General features: G+C 41.7%; 2 protein-coding genes across 7 annotated transcripts in view; both read right to left on the reverse strand.

Moving 5' to 3' along the window:
- Positions 1 to 2,516: 2,516 nt before the first annotated feature.
- On the reverse strand, positions 2,517 to 11,942 carry gnb5b (guanine nucleotide binding protein (G protein), beta 5b). The gene is made up of 12 exons (XM_020592320.1): positions 11,308 to 11,942; positions 9,452 to 9,563; positions 8,550 to 8,686; positions 8,363 to 8,404; positions 7,663 to 7,742; positions 7,031 to 7,163; positions 5,163 to 5,306; positions 4,963 to 5,054; positions 4,286 to 4,334; positions 3,447 to 3,543; positions 2,982 to 3,148; positions 2,517 to 2,854 (listed from the first exon to the last, which is right to left on the reverse strand). The coding sequence occupies exons 1-12, from the start codon at positions 11,431 to 11,433 to the stop codon at positions 2,843 to 2,845; spliced, it is 1,191 nt and encodes a 396-aa protein (XP_020447976.1). The 5' UTR covers positions 11,434 to 11,942; the 3' UTR covers positions 2,517 to 2,842.
- A 995-nt stretch (positions 11,943 to 12,937) lies between these two features.
- The window catches only part of myo5aa (myosin VAa), a 49,732-nt gene continuing 39,072 nt past the window's right edge, over positions 12,938 to 23,597 (reverse strand). For 5 of the 6 annotated variants that reach the window (XM_020592327.1, XM_020592324.1, XM_020592326.1 and 2 more), the window contains 10 exons: positions 21,271 to 21,469; positions 19,980 to 20,073; positions 19,736 to 19,885; positions 19,320 to 19,474; positions 18,825 to 18,914; positions 18,452 to 18,602; positions 18,019 to 18,301; positions 17,717 to 17,891; positions 17,405 to 17,485; positions 12,938 to 16,491 (listed from right to left, as the gene is read on the reverse strand). In XM_020592327.1, coding sequence (XP_020447983.1) covers positions 16,339 to 16,491; positions 17,405 to 17,485; positions 17,717 to 17,891; positions 18,019 to 18,301; positions 18,452 to 18,602; positions 18,825 to 18,914; positions 19,320 to 19,474; positions 19,736 to 19,885; positions 19,980 to 20,073; positions 21,271 to 21,469 — 1,531 coding nt within the window. In that variant the 3' untranslated portion in view covers positions 12,938 to 16,338. Of the gene's footprint in view, positions 16,492 to 17,404; positions 17,486 to 17,716; positions 17,892 to 18,018; positions 18,302 to 18,451; positions 18,603 to 18,824; positions 18,915 to 19,319; positions 19,475 to 19,735; positions 19,886 to 19,979; positions 20,074 to 21,270; positions 21,470 to 22,817; positions 22,899 to 23,597 lie in introns of all 6 variants that reach the window. The other variant, XM_020592329.1, reaches the window with a different exon arrangement.

Here is a 23,597-nt window from a genome sequence, read left to right on the forward strand (position 1 = left end):
GGTGGTGTCTATATCTGTACCCGGAAGCGGGTGGGGGTTGCCCCATGGGCCCGCGTCTGGAAAGCGATAAACTATGAGCTCATTGTTCAAAGGGAAAATTATTACCTGGACTACAGGAAAACGCAAAGTGACTGCAAGATAAACATTCGCTGTAATTAGATAAAGTAAAATGAAAGCATTGCGGATTATAAAGTATTATTATTAATGCAGACTTCTTGTGTTTCAGCGTGTAACTTAGAACAGGTCCGTTTAAGTTTTCCGCATTTCGTCACGTTGCAGACCGATCTTAAAATAAAGTGGCTGCTCTTGAACGAGTCTGCCAAGAAAACTCCAAAAGAAATGGGCCAAGTTTGCAGTTTCATTCTCAAGAAGGCGTGAAGCCAAATGTGCTTTAACCAAGCACTAAGTGAAGGATATGAATACTTATATAAATGGGAGATTTCAGTCTTATTTTTAATACATTTGCAAAACACTCCAAAAGCCTCTTTTCACTTTAACATTATGGAGTGCTATGTGTTGACAGATGAGGAAATTTTTGATTTGAATTCATTTTAAGATGCATCTGAAACATAACAAAATGTGGGAAACTTCAGAGGGTCTTTCCATATTGACTGTATCTCTACCCATACAGTTCTCAAAACCAATAAACACCAGTGCTGTAGTTCATATGTAGGCTAACAATCACACAAACAATACAGAGCTAGAATCAGACTGCACAGTACAGCTGTTTGATTTAGATAAGTGAAGTAATTTTTAAACAAAATTTTAAAGTAAAATCCTTGCTTCCATCCCCTAAATGTTTAGCTTTCTGATTGCAAAGTGAGTGGGTTATCTCTGCATTTTGGGGAGGTGGTGAAGAGTAGTTACTTTTCACTTTTTAACTGACATTTTATAAACCAAATGAATAACAGAAAACTGTTTTGCAAATTAAGTGATAAAAGAATATATGCTATCCATTGGTTGCAGCCCTACTGCACAGATGGGGTATATAGTGCTAAGGATGGAGCACTCTTTACCACTAACCCTGAAGCATCACACAGCTTTTGAAGTGTAGCACTGTCTTTCTGCTTTACAGAAGTATGACCTCTGCTCACAGGGAACTTGTGGACCACCTGAGATGATATAAAACAAAGACACTGGCTAACTTTCTTCACAGGAAAGTGAATCATCCCTGGGACTAATTCTAGGTCTCATGTGACCAGCCAGGTTTCACCTTGGTTGGCCTAAGGGGGATTTGTTGGGTTTTCCCTTTGTAAAAATAGTGATAACAGTAAGGTCTATACCTTAGTTTGTAAAGTGTCCTGAGATGACTTTTGTTGTGATATGGCGCTATACAAATAAAATTTGATTTGATTTGATTTAATCTTGCTGAGAGCTAGCACATATTTTAGCATTTGGTTTCATTCATCACCAAACAGGCCACCACACTCACTTTCAATGTGTGGTATCACATCTGTTGTCACAGATATGGTCCAGTGATCAGAGTGAGGAAGTGAAAATGCAAAGAATGTGTTTGTAATCAAATTAATGGTTTGATGCATCTGGTATTCTGCCTTTCGTCACTCACTCTTGACCATGGTGCTTCCCCCTGGGAGTTTCCCACTTTGAATTCAAGATAACCTTTAATTTGGGCTGTTGTAATAAATTTTCATCCCATAAATCCCCAACTGACATGTTTTGATGTTATGAAGAGATGCTGGGAAACAAACTCGATTGCTTGAAGCACAAAAGGACTCAGGAATTTCAACTGTTCTGCAGACACACAAAATCTCCTGTACACTTCTGACAGGTTTTGCTATAATAATGATTTAAAACGGCTCAATTGCACCCCGGTGATTTTGTGTGATACATAAAGTGGAGATGTGTGTAAAGACAGCTTACCTTTGACCACTGTTAAATAAATAAATGAACTGATTAATTAAATTAACAGTTTTTGAGATGTTGCATTTCTCCTGTTCTGTGGAAGGGAGAAATGCAGTGGAATTGAATCTAGGTCAACCCAAGTGTTGAAACTGCAGCTGAATGTAGCCAGTGTGGCATAGTTGGTTAAAATCAGCTGATCTACTTGACCTCCTGTTGAGTTTTGTTTAGGAAGAGACAAGTCAGGTCACCTTTATCTTCTTTAGGAAACAGTATGCTTTGGTTTCTTTTATAGCTCCACCTACATTTGAGGATGCCAGCGAAGGTTGTCAGAACCAAGTGAGTTGAAGAGAAAGAGAACATGCTCTGGGGTAAACCCTGGTCTGCCAAGAACAGAGAAAACCATTTACAAAAAGTATATAAATACTTGACATTTGTTTATTTTAAATTCACCTCAGCTCTTAATTAGCATCAGGTTAATTTGTGTCTTTACAGAATTATTTCTCATCGTATTTATAAAAACAAATCCTCTAACATATTTATACAATCTTATTCTTCAAACTATGAATCACAGAGGTTAGGAATCCAAACTTGACACGCACACACTGTCCGTTTAGAAGAAGAAGCTTTATTTTATTGTGATATGTACAATGAAATTTTGTTTGGAGCCGAGGGGCCCCAGGCCGCTGCGTGCATACGTGCTGCCATCACGGGTAACTTCAGTCTTCCGGTTGGGAGACGACTGCTCTACCCACCGCACCGCTGTCGCCCCCGACTGAATACTGAACACTGACTCTACATTTATGATACAATGATACTGTATATCATCATTCAGAGGAGACATTTTCGTTTTCTGTGATTCTGTGTGGTTGTCACACTGAAGGTTTATATGAAGACACTCCTGCAGCAGTGTTGATTTTATGGACTTTTGTCAGTCTCGTAACACTGGTGCCGTCTTTGCTGGACCACAAGTGTCAAAAGACTAGGCCCAAATCTGCATGAGAGAAGTGAATACAGTGTGAAAAACGGAGACTCTAGAGCTATCAGTCAGAATAAATGTGAGAAAAATGAACAACAGCTAAAGGGGTAAAGTCATGCCACGTGGGGAAACTCCTGCTCACCCGTAAGGTGTGGTCCCAGGAGGCCGAGCAGAGTGCAGTGCCATCAGGGGACACGCAGACTCTGCTGATGCGGTTCTCATGGCCAAACAGGATGGAAACACGAGTTACCTTTAAAACATCCCACACATTGATACTGTAGTCATTGTACCCAGCAAAAAGCAGGCGACCTGTAGGTGGACGGATGTGTGCAAGAGAAAGTAGGAAGAGAAAGAGGAAGAGGGGGATTTTAGAAAGAGGGGAAGCAGAGAACGGACAAAAAACCTGGTTCAGCTTTTAAGATATTGATCAGCGGTTTCCTTGGAACACTGAAAATAAGCTCATATTTACCACTATAACATTTTCTGCAATTAACTTTTTCAGTTGACAAATATTATCTAGAAAAACCAGAAGTATACAGACTATCGTCACTTCGACATTAATTGAGCAGATAGTCATTCTAGTTAAAAGGTTTGACATACTCCTTACCACTGAGAGAGAAGTCCACAGAAGAAGCACCAAATATGATGCTGTCCTTCTGGTAGATGGCTACTTCACGGTCCGCTCGCAGATCATAGAGGCGACACTGAGAAACGCCAACAAATGGGACACTGATCATTTGACAATAGTAATTGTAGCCAGTGAATGGCCTACGGGAGGCTCTTTTATATTGCATTAATAATATAGAGCTTAATTTTGAGCTTGATACAATTGAAAACACTGTTCACACATATAGTTGTGGCCAAAAATATCGGCACGCCTGCCTTTCTGTTAGATAATGCACCGTTTATTCCTTTTGTTTGCACTGGAACAAAACTAAGAGGCAGAGAATAAAGCCAAATCTGATCCATTCCACACAGAAATCCAAAAATGGACTGGACAGAATTATTGACACCTTTTCAAAATCATCAGAAACAGCTGTATTGCAAGCATGGGATGCTCCTTTAGTTTGTAATGAGACTCACTTGTTGCAATCAGACAGTTTTCTGGGAGAAATGGTGGGTTATCTGACAGAAAGGCAGGGGTGCCAATATCTCTGGCCATGACTGCAGCTAATGGGAGAGAATGTCTTCTGTGAGGAACATGTGGTTTATGTTATCTTGTATTATTAGGTGTCATTAAGTTAGAGGTAGTCTGTCAGTGTAGGTAAGCCTTTGGGTAAAATACAAATAAATTACTGAGATCACTGATGTCACCACGATAATATAAATATGTTACAAAAATGAGTCATTGTAAGCCTAGTAAATCAATGTTATGTTTTCAACACAGTTTAACAGTCTGGCACAGGACATATTGACATATATGACAGGTCATATGACATAACTCACGGTCGCATCATCAGAAGCAGAAGCAAATGCATCTCCACTGGGGTAGTACCTGAACACACACAACCCAGGGTGGAATTAGGTATTGTGCTGGGTCGATTTTGCTGCTAAGTTTATCAATTTGAATAACTGAGTAACTCTGCTGCATGAACTGCATCTCGGGGCTGAAAATTGGTCTTTCTCTGATACAGCAGATGAACAAATGTACACACAATAAATAAATAAGAAATAAACCAGGGCTATTATGCTCCCTCTTCTACTACTCAGCATCTCCGCAACACGTTTACATACTTTTACATGTATTTCGCACACTCAACACACAATCATCCATAAAAGGCTCACCTGTGAACTTGTTTTCAGTTTTAAACTAAGAAATTCATCACAACAAATTTACTTAATGTTGCTTACAATTTTTAGTACTTTGTTACAAAATAACTCAGTTTGTGACAAACTGCAATCTCAACATTTTTCACAAACCTAGACAAACTGAAATCTTTAAGCTATTTTAGATCAAGCTAACAGCAGAAACGGACAGACCAATGTCATTACCACTTCTGCTCTTCCCCTCGATGCAACTGCTGTTTTTACTGTGTCGTCTCTGTCAAAAAAATTCTCCAGTCTTTTTGGTTTAAAGAGGAATTAGCAAAATGCAGTGTTGTTATGAGAGAACTCCAACTCACTTCACACAGTTGATGTCAGACTCATGGTTCTCAAAAGTCTGAATGTTCTGCCCGGAGCGCATGTCCCAAACACAGGACTTCTTATCACATCCCTAATAACATTCACACACACAAATATATAAGACAGGGCATACTGTTGTGGTCAGTGTGTCATGAACATACTGTAGGTACATGACAGACACTGTCTCTGTCGTTCTCACCCCAGAGACAAAAGTGTTTCCAGTCTCAGATGGACTGAGGTCCAGGGACAAGACATCAGCCGTGTGACCATGGAAACTCTGTAGCAGCTGCCCGCTTTCCACATCCCACAAGGCACAGGAGCCGTCCCCACTGGAGGTCAGGATCTAACAAACACATACATATCACAAATGGGGGCGGCTGTGGCTCAGGAGGTAGAGTGGGTCGTTTCCTAACCGGAGGATTAGCGGTTCGATTCCCGGCTTGTCCAGTCAACATGTCGACATGTCCTTGAGCAAGACACTGAACCCCCAGTTGCTCCCGGTGATGTCACCGGTGTGTGAATTTGGGACTGCGAATGGGTGAATGGCCGAATAATGTGAAAGTGCTTTGAGTGTGCTAAAAGCATAGAAAGGCGCTATACAAGTATAAGACCATTTACCATTTACAAATGAACAAATGCATCCCTACAAATGCTTGCAAGAGCATGTGCATGCAAAAGATGTACCTCATACAGATTAAAATACACAAACAGGAAACAAAGCTGTGCAAAGCTAATCTAGAGGTACCCAAGATTAAACATTAAATGGCTGGAAATGAGCAAAATGAGCATGGGTTATTTAAATGCTTGCAGAGGGGGTTCCTACATTAAAAAGTGTCTGTAATCACAAAACCTCACGACTCAAAATGCACACAGCAGATTTTATATGCCAAACTGTCCAGCTGCATCTGTGTTGCTCTGGGTTAGACACACAACATCATACTAACTCTCCTATTAGCAGACTCTAAAGCTTCCTGAAATTATAGAGTCTTTTATGTACTTCTGCAGTGACATGAACAGCAAACACTCCTTCTGAGCCCTCAGTGTGGTCCAGAGCTTTGTGCCTCCGGGTCTATTTTAATGGCATAAAGGTTATGACAGTGTGACGACAGTGTGCTCATGTGCATGCATGTGTCTTTGTGTGTGAGCTACATTATGAGAGAGGAGATGTGTGTGCCAGTCTTTCCTAGATAAAAGCCACTCAGTGTCTATTAATATACCCAGGATAGAGAGCCATCTTGTCCCCTCTCACCCGCCTCCTCCTCCGTGTCCTCTTCTTACCTCCTGTGCCATTATACTCCTCTGCCTTGTTATGGACCAGAGTGTAATAAAAAGCCAAATATCTCCGGCAGTTTGCTTCATGTGCTTTTGAATTTGACCTCTTTCTTTTCTTACCTGCTGGGGAGTCACAGGCACAGCCAATAGAAAAAAGCCTGACTGGCACTGACTCAGAGGTACACTCATGCAAAAAAATCAAAAAACAAACATGGAATGTAGCACCCAACTTTATAATAAAATATGAAAACCAGTAGAAAGAGATCCAGTACAGTATTTGGTCTAGGGGTATGATTCTCACTTTGGGTGTGAGACTTCTTGGGTTCAAATCTCAGATGAGCCCCTCCCATTATGAATCTTGTTAACGCTGACTGAAGAGTAAAGCTCTGTTGTTTTAGCAAGATGTTGGTGACTTAGCAGCTGAAGCTCACTGCTGCACAGGCTATAAGTGAAGAGAATTTGCAATGTGGGTAGATGTTAAACTACTTGAAGTAAACTGGCAGGACACACTGGCCACAGAACTTCTATTTAAAGCTGCAGGTTGTCATCTGATGGAGGCCCCATGCTTAGCCAAGACCTCTCCAGACAACATCACACCTTTTCTTCCCTAAAGTTACTCTCTGACTCAAGTTCAGTGATTTATCTACAAATCTTATAAATAACGTGCTGTTTCACTTGTTCAGTTCAAATAAACAAACACTTTTCATGTTTAGTAAAAGATTACGAAACAGTCATGTATAGACTGTACCTTAAGGGTATTTCCAGTTCCCCACAGAGCATTAAACTGGCACTCACCTGCATGTCCGAGCTGGTGAAGGTGCATCCTGAGACGTAGTTGGTGTGCATTGCAACCGACTTCTTCTTTGTAGCCAAGTTCTCGTTTTTGTCCAGAGACAGTGGGATCACTGAGCACTTGTTATCCAATCCACTTTTGGAGGACACAAAAACCATCAAAAGTTAATCAATGAGTGGGGAGACCTTGCAGTCAGCACTCAAGATTGATTATGCAGTACTCAGGGTACTGATATAGCCTACATAAGCCAGGCATACAGAGAAATGATGAAGAGGATGAATGTTCCATCCATTATGTGTCAGTCAGTATATTAAATAAAACACATTCCACGTGCCAGTGAGCAGTCACCAAACATACATGTGCACACTTACAAACAACTGAATTATCCATCATATGATGGAAATGAATATAAATTTCAATTATAAAATATAACTGCATGACTATGAAGCAGCAAGTAACTGAAAAAGAGCAACTGAGGTCATTTAAAAGATTGTTGTGATGCAGAGTCATATAATAGACTGTCTCGGTTCTTTCATAACAGGAAGAGCTTTCTAGGAAAACTTTTACAAATATATTATCTCACTTAAAAGCAAAGTTTGTGAGTTTTCATCACAAAAAAAAAAATTGTCCGTACTCACCCAATGCTACAGCACAACCTGAAGGAGCATAAGCACACGCCATAACCCAGGTACATGGCAGGCTCACCCCATTCTCCTGTAGCGCACGTGGACAAACACACACACACACACACACACACACACACAAACGAATGAGTGAAAGATAAAACTTGAATGTAATGTTTGTGGTAATTGAATATTGGTAAGAATAAAAGCATCAGAACAGTGATACACAGCTGCTGTGTATGTTCAGTGTGGATTATTCTGCTCTATTAAGAGGCATGATGGGTAAACTCGGCTGAATCTTAGCCACCATTTAAGCGCACTCTGGTTCACGCACACTCAGTTATTATAGGAGACAGATGGACAGATAAGCTGTTATTTCCATGTGATCACATCGCAGCCGCTCTCTGAGAGGAGCACAGGAGCATAAGATAATCCCCTCACTCAGCATATGGTGAGAATTGAGGATCTGAGTATTCAAAAGAAAAAAGGAGGAAACACTCCACTTTTTTTTCAACAGACAGTTTTGTGTGACTGTCTATATTTAGTGATTCGGGGCCTTTAATTCATGTTCCAAAGAATCATTGTTGCAATTATTTTCTTCAAAGGATTCTAAAGCTTAAGTAGCCCCTTAATTATTTCTCATTTATTACTGAGGGGAATTTCCACATTCTGTTACACACCGACAAAAGCACCAGTCAGACCTTTACTCACCTTATTAAGGGTGAATCCATCCCAGACAATCACTTTTCCATCCTGGATTAGAGAAAGAAACTCATTATTATACAGACATTTAATACAGCCCATGTACTATAACCCTTTAAAGAAACATTGTCATTTCATTTCATTCATCTCTCTCTTAACCCACAGCATCACTGTATGTCTGCATGGATGTGTATACCTGTGAAGAGCTGACTAGACGACGCTTGTCTTTGCACCAGTCCATACACAGCACCTTGTTCCCATGACCCTTCAACACACGCCTGGTCTTTATGGAGAGAGCACCCACCACCTCAATCTTCTCAGCAACCTGGTGCACTGATGTATAACCCCCCCCCCCCACACACACACACAGAGACATACAGTACTGTACATACACAGAGATCTAGTTTCAGACCAACATTTAAAACGGACTAGGAGAAAGGAAACCATACTAAATTACTAGGCTACTATCTTTACAATGACAACATGAACATGCATGAGCTCTAAAGCATTTTGGAATGTAAAACAGTTTCAACATCATGCACATATCCATGAACTCATCCCCAAGGGGATAAAATGCTGTATTTCTAAGTGACATGTAGCTGAGTATGGGTGGAGGGCGGGGGCCACTGACTGGGTTCAGGGGCCACCCTGGGTGTCACTGTTAATATGTCTTCAGTCAGGGAAGGGACCTTTTTACATGTCTGTGCTCAGAGGACCTTTGTCTCAAAATCCTTACATTAGACTTACATCTGAGCACGAAATGAAAGCCTTCAACATATAATGTACTTAGAGAGTAGCACAGTAAGTCACAAAGCAAAGAAGTGGGATGTTTACTTGGATATAACAACATTTAATTTCTTGAAAAGCTCGTTAAAAAACATAACTGAATAGTGACAGAAACGGGCTCAGCACAAAGACACCTGAACGTACTTCAGTAAACTTTCCTCTAGCATCACTTCGTACGTCATGTGCTGAAGGGCAGTGATCAGCTGTCGAACCTGAAGTCATGTTTAAAGTAAACCACTGTCCAGTGAATAACCAGGTTAGTATAAAGCCTGTTCCTCTTGCCTGTTGTCTTACTGCGTCCCGGACACTTACACTCCACGTCGTTCAGCTTGCCCCGCTCCTCTTCCAGCTTCTTCTTCAAAGTGTCGCTCTCCTGCCTCAGCGTCTCCAGGGTTTCCCCTTTCTGGAGCCCCCGATAGGCCATCTTCGACAGGAAGACACAGACACGGCGAACAAAGGAGGAGGGAGCGGAAATCACGGGAGAAACGGGGGAATTAGTCGTTATAGATGTAGAGACAGAGTCCTCGAGCGCGGAGGATGCTGCCTCGCGGTCAGCGTCACCCCCTCTCACCCTCCATCACCCTCCCTCACACCCTCCTTAAAGCACAGGCCGCCCAAAGTAAAAGCACTCACTATGCAGAATGGCACATTTCACATTGAGGTTTATTTGGCTATATTATTATGATTCTTGGTGGAGTTGTGTTGTGGTGAAAGTGAAGCTAATTTTAACTACTCTATGATATAAATTACGGCTGGGTAGCCTTATGATTATACTGTATTTTGTTTTATTGACCCGATTCTAAAAAGTAACTAGTAACTAAAAGGTAACAAATAAATGTAGTGGAGTAAAAAGTGAAACATTTGAAGTCAAGTCAAACTTGTGAAGTCAAAGCATGAAGAAGCAGAAAATAAAAAAATACTCAATTTAAAGTGCAGATACTTCAACATTGTATTTAACAGTAAGGAGCTTCCAGTACTTTCCAGCTGCATATTTACACACTGATCACTGCAGGCACCGCCACACAGTTGTACACTGGTGCACTGAAGTTTTTGTCTTCCTGTAATCCAGCCAGCAAAGCAGAGTTCAAATTTAATCGACATTTTAGAAAACAAATTATAATTTTAGCTACAAGAGATACTGTTTCTGTCTCAGCAGGTTTCCTGTGTCCAAAAGCTGCAGTTGCTCTTTAACTGTTCTCCTCTTACTCTGTTTTCATTTCATTTTGGTGTTTTAATGGAACATGGTGATATTGCGTATTTTTCTTATCAATAAAACCTCATGACAAGGCCAAAACCAGCAAAGAACCGATCCCACTCACAAGGCCTGCTGTCTGTCTGTGTAGCCAAAGAGCTGTGTTTTTCAAAAACACATTAGTGAGCCACACCACTGCACTGGGGGACACGGCAACATATACGTATTTGTGACCTGTTTTCCAATAGCAGGAAGAAATAAGACCTGGGATGGAGCCACAGCCAAGCTGCAGAAGTTGGACAATGTTGTTCATTTTGGTCTTTTCATGGCCACCCCCTGTTGGTTCAGTAATGACACAGTAGCATTATGGCTTATGAAACAGTTTCTGCAGATGAATGCTTAGAATAGCAATGTTTTGCCTGAAATTAAAAACATGAATGCATAGACACGTCCAAGACACTGTAGGTGAACCAGGCAGTTTAAAATAATCCCTCTTTCTCTGACAAATTTGACTGACTCAATTTAGTGATCATAAAAATTTGAATCTACATTTAAATCTAATCTGAAGGGAAATGGGACAAAAAAGAATTGTTGCAGTTTTCAGGTTTGTGTGCTACCACAGGTGAGCAGCAAAATAAGGGTGTTCTTAGAGAAAGATCAGGAGGCACGAACCCATCTCTTCTGCCTCATGACTTCCTGTGTGTGTATGCACGTACCACCCGAGCAGGTTTCCAGTTACATTAACAAAGGTGCTACTGAGCAGTGTGTACTTGGTTTAACCACCAGCTGCCTCACAATCTGCTGTTATCACCATATATTGCATGTTCAGAGATAAACATGAGAGAAGAATCCCCCTGTATCCTCGTGACATGACAAAATAAGTGATTCCAAACAGCTTTTAGACTACAAACATTTCCACTGTTTGCAATGCAGCAGCTGTTTCATGATGGCAAACCAAAAGGAAAACATTACGTACCACTTCCACACAGAAGGAGCAATAGTTAACGGGCTCATTCTTAATGTAGATGTTCATTAGAGGCCCAGTCTTCCCACAGCTGTCACAAGGGCCAAAAGTGGCTGCCATGAACGTCTGGTCACACATAGCTGATCACTAACACGCCTGTGGGGAAAGAAAAAACAAACATATAGATGAATGCAGTCAGCCATCAGCTGCAGGGTGGAGACTGTTTTGTTTTGACTGAGGCCCTTAAGATTTTTGTGACCACTTGACCTGTTTTGTGTGTGGGCTGGGAGATAAGTTGGTAATCTGCTCCAGCCTGATTCCTCTCTGAGCTGGAGAGCAGCGTGCAGTGTGGCTATTCTGGGAGCTGCACAAATCTAGCACACACTCAAAATATGATGCAGCACACGAACAGTTTCTAAAGTCATCAAAATCCAACAGCAATTTACATTTCATATCTACATTTTCTCACTACCGTATGTGTACTGTAACTTTATAAGAGGCAGTAACTTTTCTAATTAAAAATTTGACGATATAAACAGAATGTATCTTATGAGACAGACTGCAGTTTTCTTCACTGTGTTCTACTGCATTTGGTAAAATGTCAGTAAACATTTTAAGAGACTGAATTTCTGCCTTTTAACAGGCTCCAAACTTTGTGATTGTAAGTGAACATGTCACTTACCATTTAGAAAAATATCAGGTTTCGTATATATATTAAAAAAAAAAAAGCATTAAGAAAAATTGAAATCTGCACCATCAAATGGTTTGTCATTTTCTGTAAAATCTATTTTCATACAACAGATTTTTGACTTAAACCTATATGTAACACAAAATACACCACCACTTGTGAGCTGAGATCTTACCTCACAAGAGAAGTTGTTTTTCTCTCCGTGCAGCAGGTATTTGTCCCTGGAGAACAGAGTTTTTCCAGTGAAGAGGATTGTCAGCGAGGGAGAGAAAAGGAACTGTAAGCTCCTTAGGCAAGCGTTTAAACTGTGAGCCTCCTCTGCTTCTTACATTCCTGTACCTGCTCAGCCTGGAAGGTTACGGACGCCATCTAATCCAAATGAATTACAGTAGAAGGCTGAATATCATGTTTTACAACAACAACCATATTTTTTCTAATTTTTGTACCATATTTATGTTGTAATCCGATTTGTGCGCCGATTACCTGCAGTGATTTGGTCTTATACTGTCTCTGAACCTGCAGGAATTAGACAGTTTCATTATACTTTACATTTGATATTGGTATAGTTTTCTGCTACTGTTTTTTATTTATTTGATGTCACGATTCTTTGGCCGTTTCTCGTTAGGTACTTTTCTTTTGGCAGTTTGTCTCATGCCATCCTGACCAGATCCAGCTTAGGTACATCCTGTGAATATACTTACCAGTAACCTACCTGAGTCAAGTACCTCCCCAGTTGTCTTCTGTGTTTATACTCACCTGTTCTCCTGCTAGACCGTGCTACTTGTCCGTTCTGTGCAATAGTTCTTTTATGCCATTAAATCACCTGTTCACCTCTCAATTGGTTGTCTGCATTTGGGTTCAAGAAACTAAAACACAACATCTGAATGAACTGCATAGCCTTAAAGTATTTAACACACCTGGGGAGGGGGACTGAATCGCCCACAGACAATCCAACAGTGCTGAATTCTTTTATTTTACTTTCACAGATTTGATAATTTATTCCAAGTTTCTTAACAGTGAACACATTCACTATGCACAGCTACCAGAAACTACAAACAGTCCAGTTTGTCAAACGTACAGATGGGTTTAAAGAGGAAACGTTTTGGTGCTGGCTTCAGCGTGTTCACACCAGTACCACAACAGCTGGAGTGTTGATATATCTTCTGTTTTAACCAGTGTTTGAAATGGCACAATCAACACTAGTGCTGATAAGAACAATGGTAATTTATGTCTATGTCATATCATACAACAAACTCTCTCCTTGATGTGAAAATGCAGAGTGAAGGAATGACATTTTCTCCAGTTTCAGAGCCCAGGGGAACAAGATGCCACAGCTCTGCTCAGCAATATCAAACACTTCTCCTGTGATTCGGCAAACCTTCCCACTCTACGCTCTCAATACATCAGTCCTCAATAGCTTTGATTCAGAGAAGGCTGGTGCTGTATCAGTTCCTACCCATGGCTTGCATTATCTGATATTTGAATAAAACAGCAGGAAAAACCAGTGATTACCAAGAAGTGTCCAATCGATACAGGGAATGTGGCAGAGGAAGGTGAACAGGTCACAGGGGAAAGAAAACACAGGGAATGTGAAGCATTGCTTTTCACAGTCCATATTCATCTATTACTCATCTAACTTCAAAAATGCATTTTGACCACAACCCATTTGTAGGACAAAAGGACACCTCCTCAAAATAAAAATCACATTTAACAATTCAGAATGGGGAAAAAAATACTGCAATGTCACAAAGCTGATCGTGTAAGTCATTCAGATAAATAATTCAGGTAAGGCTTTGTCCATAATGTGCAGCTAAAATCATGATACACTACATTATTAAACATTCATATGGTTAATTACTCCTTTGAGTTACAGTCTCTCTCTTCAGGTATGTACTCTTTACCCAGACCATACTTTAGTCCTGCCAACATAACCAAAGGACACTTAATGGTCCCAATGAGAGGGTATCAAACCATTTTCAAATACACCTGCAACACTAAACAGCTTCAGACTAGTTTCTCTTTACACCACTTAGCTTGTTTTCATTAGTAGCTTGTTCCTGTCAGAGTGATGTATGTGATATCTCAGCATTTCCCAGACTCTCGCTACAGTAAGATTAGTTTGTTGCTTCATAAGAATCATTTCAATAAAAAAGGTCCAGTTTTGGTGACCATTCACAACCTCCTACTGACCGTAAAACATTTCTATCAAGGTGAAATGACACTGGATGAGGCCAGTAGACTAAATAAGGTTCACGTGAGGGCAAGAGGCAAATCTGGTAGACTGTTAATGCTAATGGCAAAACAGAAAGTAAACAAAAGTGCTAAATATCAGGCAGCGAGGACAATTTTAACACAGACAAAGGACAATGGGCAGATTCCCTAACACTCATTCCATGAGTACATCAGGTTTATGGTGTAAAAAAGCCAGCAGCTGCATGTGTGTTACTTTCTGATATCTGATCATTCAGGTAGAGCCAAGTCCATGCAGATCAGATGAGGGCAGCAGTGCATGCTGTACACGTCATACCACACTGCAGTCATACTGACTGAGTGATGAGTGTGGAGCGATGTCGCCCCTTTGAAAGCCGCTCTCTTGTCCACTAACAGAACAGCATAGACAGCAGGGGCAGGTAAGAGACGCCAGGGGAATCGGGACACAAAGCTGCACTTCATGTTAGTGTGAGAATACAGCAGAGAAAGCTGTTGTAAGGCCAGAAACAAAATGCTCAAAACCAACTTCAGAGAGGCCATTTCTCTCTCTATGCTCCTGTCACACATGGCTTTACCATATACATAATCCTAAGAAAATTACTATACTGAAATAAATGACTCGATGCTGATAGTAAAACATTGTCAAAGCTCTGAAAAGAGCGGTGACCAGAGAAGACAGTGGGTGAAGAAAGTACGAGGAGTGTGAAACCCCTGGTGATACAGCAGTAAGCAGTTAAGTGTAAATGTCCGTACTGTAATGTTTATGTGTGAGTGTCTTTGTGCCAGTGTTTCTTGTGACGCTCACCTCTGGCTACAGCTGTAAACAGTATGGACTGTAGCAGGTTAAACCCTGGGCAGAGTTTAAACCTTGTACCGTCTAAATATCCTCTCAGTTAAAACCTGTGCTACACAGCATCTGCCAGAAATGCAGGATATAATAATAAAGCAGCATTTCTTTCTAAGTTAAGATGTGACCTAACAAATATTCATCTGTGCCAGCACTCGTTATACTATACTACATCCTTTAGCTGATACTGACATAAATAGCCTACAGTGGAACTAAAACTGTCTTTACAAAGCTGTTCATCTTGGGAAATGACGGCCCCATCCTTCATATCAAACAGATGTTCTGCAGAGAGAAAGCTCCTTATCTTAAAAAAAAAACAAAACAAAAAAAGGTAGGGGATAAAGGTAAATGCAATAAATAAAATATGTGATATATATTATTCATATTTATATATGTATAAATAATATAGTACAGATGATGAGCTCTGTCTTGGCTCGACTGTGTTCGGTGTGTATAATGACCATACAGAACGAGACCTGGTTCATGGTTACATCAAAACGGGGTAGAGAATGCACACACTGGCATGGAATCGCTGTTAGCTTCAGACTAGGACTCAGAATTCACCTTCCCTATTAAGTACCAACCCAACATATTAAGCTAGACTATGAGTGGCCAAGTAATTCCTTGTCACAAGGTCTTATTCCCTCCTTTCGGGCCTGTTCTCGTGTACCGGTACATATACTGTCACTGAAGAATGAGATGATGACAAGAACTACCTTAACCATGAGCTGAAACACAGAAGAAGGAGCTGGGGTAACCTGGGTCCTTATCGCTAAGACAGACCCAGGTGCTGACGGATTGATCAGGTCCTGTGGCTTCTCTAGGAGGCAGGCGTTTATACAGGCAGTAGATGGATAATGGCGTCTTACAGTCAGATTCAAACCAGCTGCAGCGACTGTGGGTGCTGTGTTCATTGTGCGTTTCTGTAAGACAGAAGGTGTATCTAAGTGTAGGCGTGCATGTGTAGGTTCAGTGGGTGTATGTGTGTACGAGTTCTGCATATGGTGAGGTTTGTGTGTTTAGATTGGCATGTGTTCATGTCCAGGTTTAGATCAGGGATATTTAAGAGAACTGGAGACCAGAAAAAAAAAAAGATCCAATTATTTGGAAGCAATTGCTCAAATTATGTTAATACTAATTTGAAGTGTTTGTGATGCTCAGCAAAATGTATTTATTTCTCTTGCAGTGACTGGTTTGTATGATCTTTTGGGGCCAGTGGATATCACGTGACTTGCACTTCAAAGGGCCACTAAGCCCAAAACACTGCAGGGCTTAGAGTTGTCCAGTGGGGTTTGGATTAGACACGGGTGAGGAACCCCAGGTTGAGCGAGCTGGGGATCTGGATGGTCTCCAGGGCGAGGGAGGAAGGGTTGAATGGGAAGGTGACTGGATATATCATCTTCGTGTCCATCAACAACTGGGGACTCTCACAACGGTCTCGCAAGCGAGTCTGAAGGGAAAAAGAAGAGTGGAAACAGTTAACACTCCAATTTCATTTGCAGGAAAAGGGCCAGTTCAAATTTTAGAGGAAGGTGAACACTGGTGTTATTTTACTATCAGGAGGTTGCATTTTAAATAATTTCTTTATTGTTGCCCAGGTGCAGAATTTTTAGCTTCATTCTGATGGTGTAAGCTTTGCTAAAAAAGTTGCCTTCTGTGTAATGGTGAATGGATTTGTACTTCTATAGTGCTTTCTACATACTCTAGTGCTTTACAATATTTGCCCATTCACAACGACAATGGTGATGGCCACTGGGGCAACTTGGCGTTTAGTGTTTTGCCCAAAGACACTTCGACATGGGAACTGGAGAACCTGGGGTCTAACCCTACTGTTAGGGGACGACCTGCTCTACCTCCTGAGCCCGGGTCAGAGGTTGCTCAGGGCTGTTTAGGAGTACTCTTAATACCATGGAAGAAAAGTTAAGTATGTACTGAGAGGCTTCCAAACATTGAAGTCTTATTCTTTCAGGTAATTCATTATAAAAAGCATCACACCTGCTTTCATTGTTACACAAGTTACCTTATCACAGCATGATAGTGCAGTTGCTGATTTGATTTGAAATGTGCACTGCTTTATAACTTCTATAACAAAGTAAAATGCCAAGAACAATGACAGTCTGGAGAGAGGAAGAGGCATTAAAAATATAAAAATCACTATGATCTGATCAGAAAAACTGTGGTAGACACAACAAAGGTTCATCAGTTTTGTAGCAAGTGGGGCAAAACATGCAAATAAATGACAAATACAGTTTTTTTACAGTGTTGTGAATTACTGGAAAAAGTGTTTTCCAGGAATGGTCATGTTCTTAATAAACAATACGTCAAGAAAGCAGTGCTGTACGAATACATCTAGAGTAAGTTACCTGGATGGTTCGTATGAATGTAATTGACACTCTCTCCTCAAACTCATTGACTGGAGTGTAGAGGTTCAGGATCTTCACAATCTGAAAGTTATGTAATACAGAAAGGTCAGCCCAACATTACCAACATTTTCTTTATAGTAAGCTACAAATACCAAGAGTGTAGAAAGACTGATTTCATAAATGACTTTAGGAAAAGCCAGAGATGCTTAACTGGCATGGAAGAAGGCTGTGAATGGAGCGTTTAGCTCAGAGATGGCCCAGCACCAAGTAGGATGATCTGAATGTGTTGTAGTGAATGTCAGGATGGTCTACCTGAGCAGTGGTGAGAGCATGGCACATGAAGCAGATGGCCTCGGCGTCCTCGTCAGTCTTCTTCTTCACCTGCAGCAGCTGAGCGGCCTGGATCAGAGGCTCCAGAGTCTCCTTGGCTCCGCACGTCATCAGACCTTTGTCTCTGAGCCACTCCTCCAGCTGGCTCACATTGTACCTACACATCATCGTCATTAGAATCACCACAGTGGTCAAACAAAGCACAAAAAATAAATTGACGAATAAACACATCAGGTCCACCAGCTCCACTCTGCAGTTTCTCTCACAGCAGAAATGTGTCCTACCTGATCTGCATGCCTTTGCTCCATGAGCACATATCCTTGCGTAGCAGCAGGTTGTTGAGGGTGACTGCGCCGATGATGTAGAACTGCTGCCTCACCACCTGCTTGATGAGCTCGGGGTCTGTGCCGTGCTGACACATTGTGGAGTGGAAGGCGTTGAGCTGCCGCAGGATGGAGTCCAGAGTGTAGGTGCCCTCGTCAGCAATACTGGACGTCCGTTTACGGAGACCTGTGGGCTTCACCCCAGAAACACCCTGGATGGTCTCGTGTTCCAACATGGCGGAGACTACAGGGAACAGACACACATGGTAAGTATTTGTATCAAGCACACAGGCAAATACATGCCCATATACAGTACAAAACAAGCTGTGCCTCTTATCATACTATCAGTACCACAGTAGCATTAGGCTGTATATAGACTCAGATGTGCACACACCTATCATGGGCTGGAGGATGTTCTCCATGCATTTGATCAGCTGCTGGTAAATCTGGATAGCCAGGTCACTTATCACCTGTCTGTACTCTGCCAGGTCAAAGTTGGATAGACAGTGTTCATTTTGTCTCGAGGTGTTGTGCTTCATGAAGGCCTGGGACACAGACACGGGCAGGTACAGGTTAGTGTGTGTCTAACCAGGGTGGCAATAATTCACTAAAGTTTATGCCTCAACAATGAAAATAATCAATCTCCAATTTATAATATATAGTATCTGTGTAAATTATGATACTTTCTAAAGCTTAACACACAAAAAGGAACCAAAATAATATTGAATGAATCATAAAATAAAACAGGAGACTACAGTCAACCTCACCTCATCGCCGCTGTATTGTTTCAGACAGTGCAAGAAGCGGCAGGTGTTGGCCAGCCAGAAAGAGACGGTCTCAAAGTCGTCTCCTCGTTTCTGAGAGGAAGAACACCGAGCAGTCAGTCACACAGTGGTACTGTAACTCTGTCAGACCCTCTCCCATTCATACTGTCCTGCAACTTTCTGAAAGGCAGCAAGTTTTTTTTCCCCCCATATGACAAAAAGCATCTTTTATCACCAGTGGAGTGTGGAAAGATAATGATACAGGTGTGTGGACTGCAACAGGACCGACTCCAGCCAGGGATAATTTCACTCAGTACCATTAATCATGTGCAAACATCACTCAACACTCTCTTTCCAAGCAATACATGACCAAGGGCCATGTACATTCAAGCCCAAACTACTGAACTTAGTGAAGGTCTTCCCAAACTCCTCCCTCTGTAGGACTGCCATCAGTCAGCCTGTCTTTTATATGACGTCCACTGACACACCCACACATACCTTTAGGATCTTCTTAATAGTGTTGATAGTTGAGGTGAGCAGAGTGCGGACCTTCTGGTCATCATTGACATAGTCGGCGTGTCTCAGACACATAAACAGGATGTAGGCCGGCAGACCTGGGATCAGATTCACAGCTACACCACGAGGCTTCAGCTCTGCACACAGAAGAGAAATGAGTTCAGTGACGGACTGAGGAGGGTGGATAGCCAATGAACACCTCATTCTGAAATGATGTTCCAGTTTCACTGATTATTTCCTCTACCGTTACTGTGAGACAAAGCTGCAGCAGAATGGGCATATTATTAATAAAGTTAATTCCAAAACAGTTTCAGTGTTAGTGGTTTGTTAAACTGCAGCCATAGATTTTTGTATTGTTGATATTTTACATCCTTATCACGTGTTACATGTATTCTCACCAAGGATGAGGTTCTTGACCAGTTTGAGCTCATCCTCCTTCTTGTACTCCAGCATTCCTTGGAAGTCTTTCTCCCTGCGGGGAATGTTGACAGGGTGGATGGGCTCTTCCACCATCTGTCCCGGAGACGTCTGGCCCTCTGTCTGACCCGCTGTGAAACACAAGACACATACCAGTTAGCCAACATAGCTAATTTAAAAGACAGCTTTCTCAGCACCTTTGCTGAATGACAATTTGTACCGTACCTCCCATCTCTCCGATCCTCTTGGAGTAAACCTTCAGTTGCTTCTTGAGCTTGCGGATGGTTCGGTCCTGCTTCTCTAGCTGCTCCATTAGATCCTGCAACAGACAACCGGATGGCGTGATGGAGAGAAGGGAAGACAGAGAAAAAGACAAGACAGAATAGTGAGGAGAAGGGCAAGCTTTGTCTGACTCAGGCCGCTTCACACTGTCGCCCTCCAGTGGTAAAAAGCAACACTTCTGTAAAACAGACTGGAGAGGCCAGGATTTCAACCTGGTCTGAGAAACCAAAAGGCCCAAAACGTAATGAAGGTTATTGCAACAGAACTTGTGTAGATTAATTATTGAAGCCTTGTTAACAGCTGGTGACAATTATGTTTAATGAAATATTTTTATATAATTAAATAAAACATGTAAGTTCATTGACCTCTGTCTTGGAAAACGAGGAAAAAGGCAGAGGGGATTTTAAATCAAGGTCAAAGTTGCTGTGCTGATTGTTTTGTCAGAGGAAGAGAAGCTGCAGGACTTGTTGGCTGTTAGAAAGAGAACATGGTGCAGAGCTGCTCCACTGTGAGTCAGAAGACACTGCCGTAGAGAGTTAGACCGACATTCAGTGCCGCTTCATTCAGAACACGCAACCTCAGATTAGTACACACAAAGAGGCAAACACACGCCGTCTCTACATACAACCATCCGTCGTAAAATGATGACTCGAGCCTCTCTGGATGCTGTGGGGTCGTCAGCCATGAGTTCCTGTCAGGTGACACCATCCAAATGAGTGTTTGTGAGTGTCAGTCTGAGTTCTACAGTGGATACGGCAAATAATCTATCACTTACAAGACTATCTGAGTATATGTGTGGAGAAGGGTGTGTGTGTGTGTGTTGTGAAGCAGATTCTGGTTTAAAGACACCAGAGTGATTTATTATTGCTCAGTGACTTTGCACTCAGCTAAACCTACAGTGCAAAAAGCATCGCTGCACATTTACCCATCTTTAACTTTATATGACCTACACACCACAAAAGAGGACTAATCAGGATTTGGTATCTTGCCATACCAACTTTATTAGTACTGTATTCTATTCCTACATTGATACATTATCTTAATTCTGTTATATTAACCATGTTACCTGCTGAGATTCTGCCCTTGTGTGGGCGTTAGTACATATGAGGTCTCACTGCTGTGTCTGATGTTTATGTTTTAACCTCTACAGAGACAGAGACTTTAAATAAACTGAAACTGAAGAAACTCCTCCTCCTCAACCTACATGCATATATGTGTGTGTGCTGCAGTGTACCAGGTTCTCGTTGGTGAGCCGGGTGATCTCATGCTGCAGACTGGCTTCGATTCGGGCCTCTGGAGGCAGCTGCAGGTTCTGGGCCAAAAGCTGTTGCTGACGGTTGTTCTCCTCCTTGACGTTCTGCAGCTCGCCACGCAACACCTCCACCTCATTATCGTAACTTCTCCGCTGAGTCTGCAGCTGGTGCTCCAGTAACCTGGGGGTACAGGCAGTGGGGAGGGAGATGAGAGCAGACGGGGAAGAAGAAGAAAGGAGTAGGAGGAAAAACGTACAAGAGATGAAGCAAGGAAGGGGTTATGACAGGAGACGAAGGGAGCGGAGGGAGAATGTGGCAGGTGAGAGGAAGTGAGAGGAAAAATGAATAAAAAGACAATGGGTGGAAAGAGGAAAAAGAATCAGCATTAGTGTCTGAGAAACAGTGAGAGGGAATGACAAGAAGTTGAGGTTTTCACAGCAGTGTGTTGATGCAGGACAGCAACGTGCTGTGCAGACTACCAGCAGCCCAGAGCTCAGCCTTACTGAAAACTGCCTTTATTCTGCTGTCCCATTAACCTTCATCTTGTTTCAAGTTAAACCGAGCCATCGCTGTGGTCAGACATCAGACTCGGCATCAGAGCAGGTAGAGCTGACACGGGATCAGTGTATTGCTTCCCAAAGGATTCATGGAGCTCTTTAACACTACTTTGGTAACTTGACATAAATCAGGCCCCACGACTTCCACCTATTAACATTACAGAAAGAAAATGTCTAAATTCTCAGAAAACTCCTATGTTTCTTCCCTCTATCTGTAATTCACTGACAAGGCAATAAGTAAAGATGGACAGTAACAGTCTAAGATGAAGAAGTCATCCCATCCAAGTTTAGTAGTGTTTGTGTTGAATCCTTAAAGTTAGTTTTAAATATGAGGAAGAAGTGTTTTTCATTCTGGATTTGCACTACTTGTAATCAGTAAGTGAGCTGCACAAACATTTTCAAACACTAGTAGAAGCAGGAGGACGTTGAATTACCCGCCACTAAACCAACAAAGATCAGATCAAAGCCTTTTATAAATGACTGTACATTATATCTTGTGGGATGGAAACAACCCTGTAATGTCCTATACGAGCGTGTTAAAAAAAAAAAATTAAAAACTGCTTCTTCTGTTGTACCAAAAACAGTGTTGGTTCCGCAGTTGACTATATGTAATGCAAACTTCTGAAACGCCAAACTTATTTACTGTCTGTGCTGTTTCATAAAACAAAGTACATTAGCTTTAGAGTGGTTGTAGGTTTATTGGACGTAGTTGAAAATGCCAGTGTCTTTAGTTTATGAAATAAAAGTAGCATAAACCCAGCTGTAAAATATCCTGATTAGTCCATTAGTGACAAGCAGCCCTGATTTCCAGAAGTGGACGACCGTTCAGCCAGACACAATAAACAGAGAATGGCCGATATGAGAGAAAACTAACAGCTAGGCAGAGCACGACGGAGAACAGATGTGAATGAAGAAACACGGCAGCACAAATCATGCTCAAAATGACACTTGTGTTTGAAACACAATAACACCTGATGGTCTCCTTTAAGCCCTGATTAACCAGCCACAGCTCTCCGTCCTCATTCAGCTGATGGAAGTCTGGAGCAGCAGATCTGACCGACACACAACACAAAAGGCACATGAACAACATAACAACAAAAGAAAATGTGGGATGACTGGAAGGGGCTGGGGTGGGGGTGCAGGACAGGGTGAATGGGATTATGCCTACTTTATTTAATCTGAATGTTTCTATGTTTTGGTGGCTCTTAATTTGTTTTATCCATGAAACTTCCCTTAAAAGGGAAAACTTTTATATCTGCGATGTAACTGTCTATATGAATTCCTTCCATAATTGCCTTTTAGTTTTAATCATGCTGACACCAACTGATTGCTTCACTGCACACACATGCTGTTTACTGTATATTTTCTACTATACACTTACACTAGCTGTATTTTACACTACACTGCCTTTACTGAAATCTACTGAATGAATCGAATGTCAGTGGGTGAACAAAGAAGGTGACTACCAACAGAAGGGGCAACGTGGGAGTAATGGAGGGAGAAACGCAGTGATGCACAGGACAACTTTCTGGAAAGCTCTAATGAGTTGCAATGCAAACGCACATTGCTTTAATTAAAGTGTTGCTGCTTACAAACAGACATTCACACTAGTCTGTCTGCTGTTAGTTACCTACTGTAGTAGGTAACCACGTATGTATTCTTTCAGTTAAGCCAATGAGATGAGCACAGAGGAAAGTGGATTTAACAAATGGAATGAATCTGTGAAACACGGCAGGCACTAGCACAACCTT

The sequence above is a fragment of the Monopterus albus genome, unplaced genomic scaffold (genome assembly GCF_001952655.1).
Source record: "Monopterus albus unplaced genomic scaffold, M_albus_1.0 scaffold17.1, whole genome shotgun sequence".
Taxonomy (NCBI): domain Eukaryota; kingdom Metazoa; phylum Chordata; class Actinopteri; order Synbranchiformes; family Synbranchidae; genus Monopterus; species Monopterus albus.

Bases quoted from the DNA above. Each gene is read 5' to 3' on its own strand.
- gnb5b (XM_020592320.1), bottom strand. From the start codon at position 11,433: ATGTGTGACCAGACGTTCATGGCAGCCACTTTTGGCCCTTGTGACAGC. The intron at 7,164-7,662 runs GTACGGACAATT...GTCCTCCAAAAG, and splicing joins TGTGCTGTAGCATTGGGTGA to TGGATTGGATAACAAGTGCT. The intron at 5,055-5,162 runs GTGAGAACGACA...GAATGTTATTAG, and splicing joins GAAACACTTTTGTCTCTGGG to GGATGTGATAAGAAGTCCTG.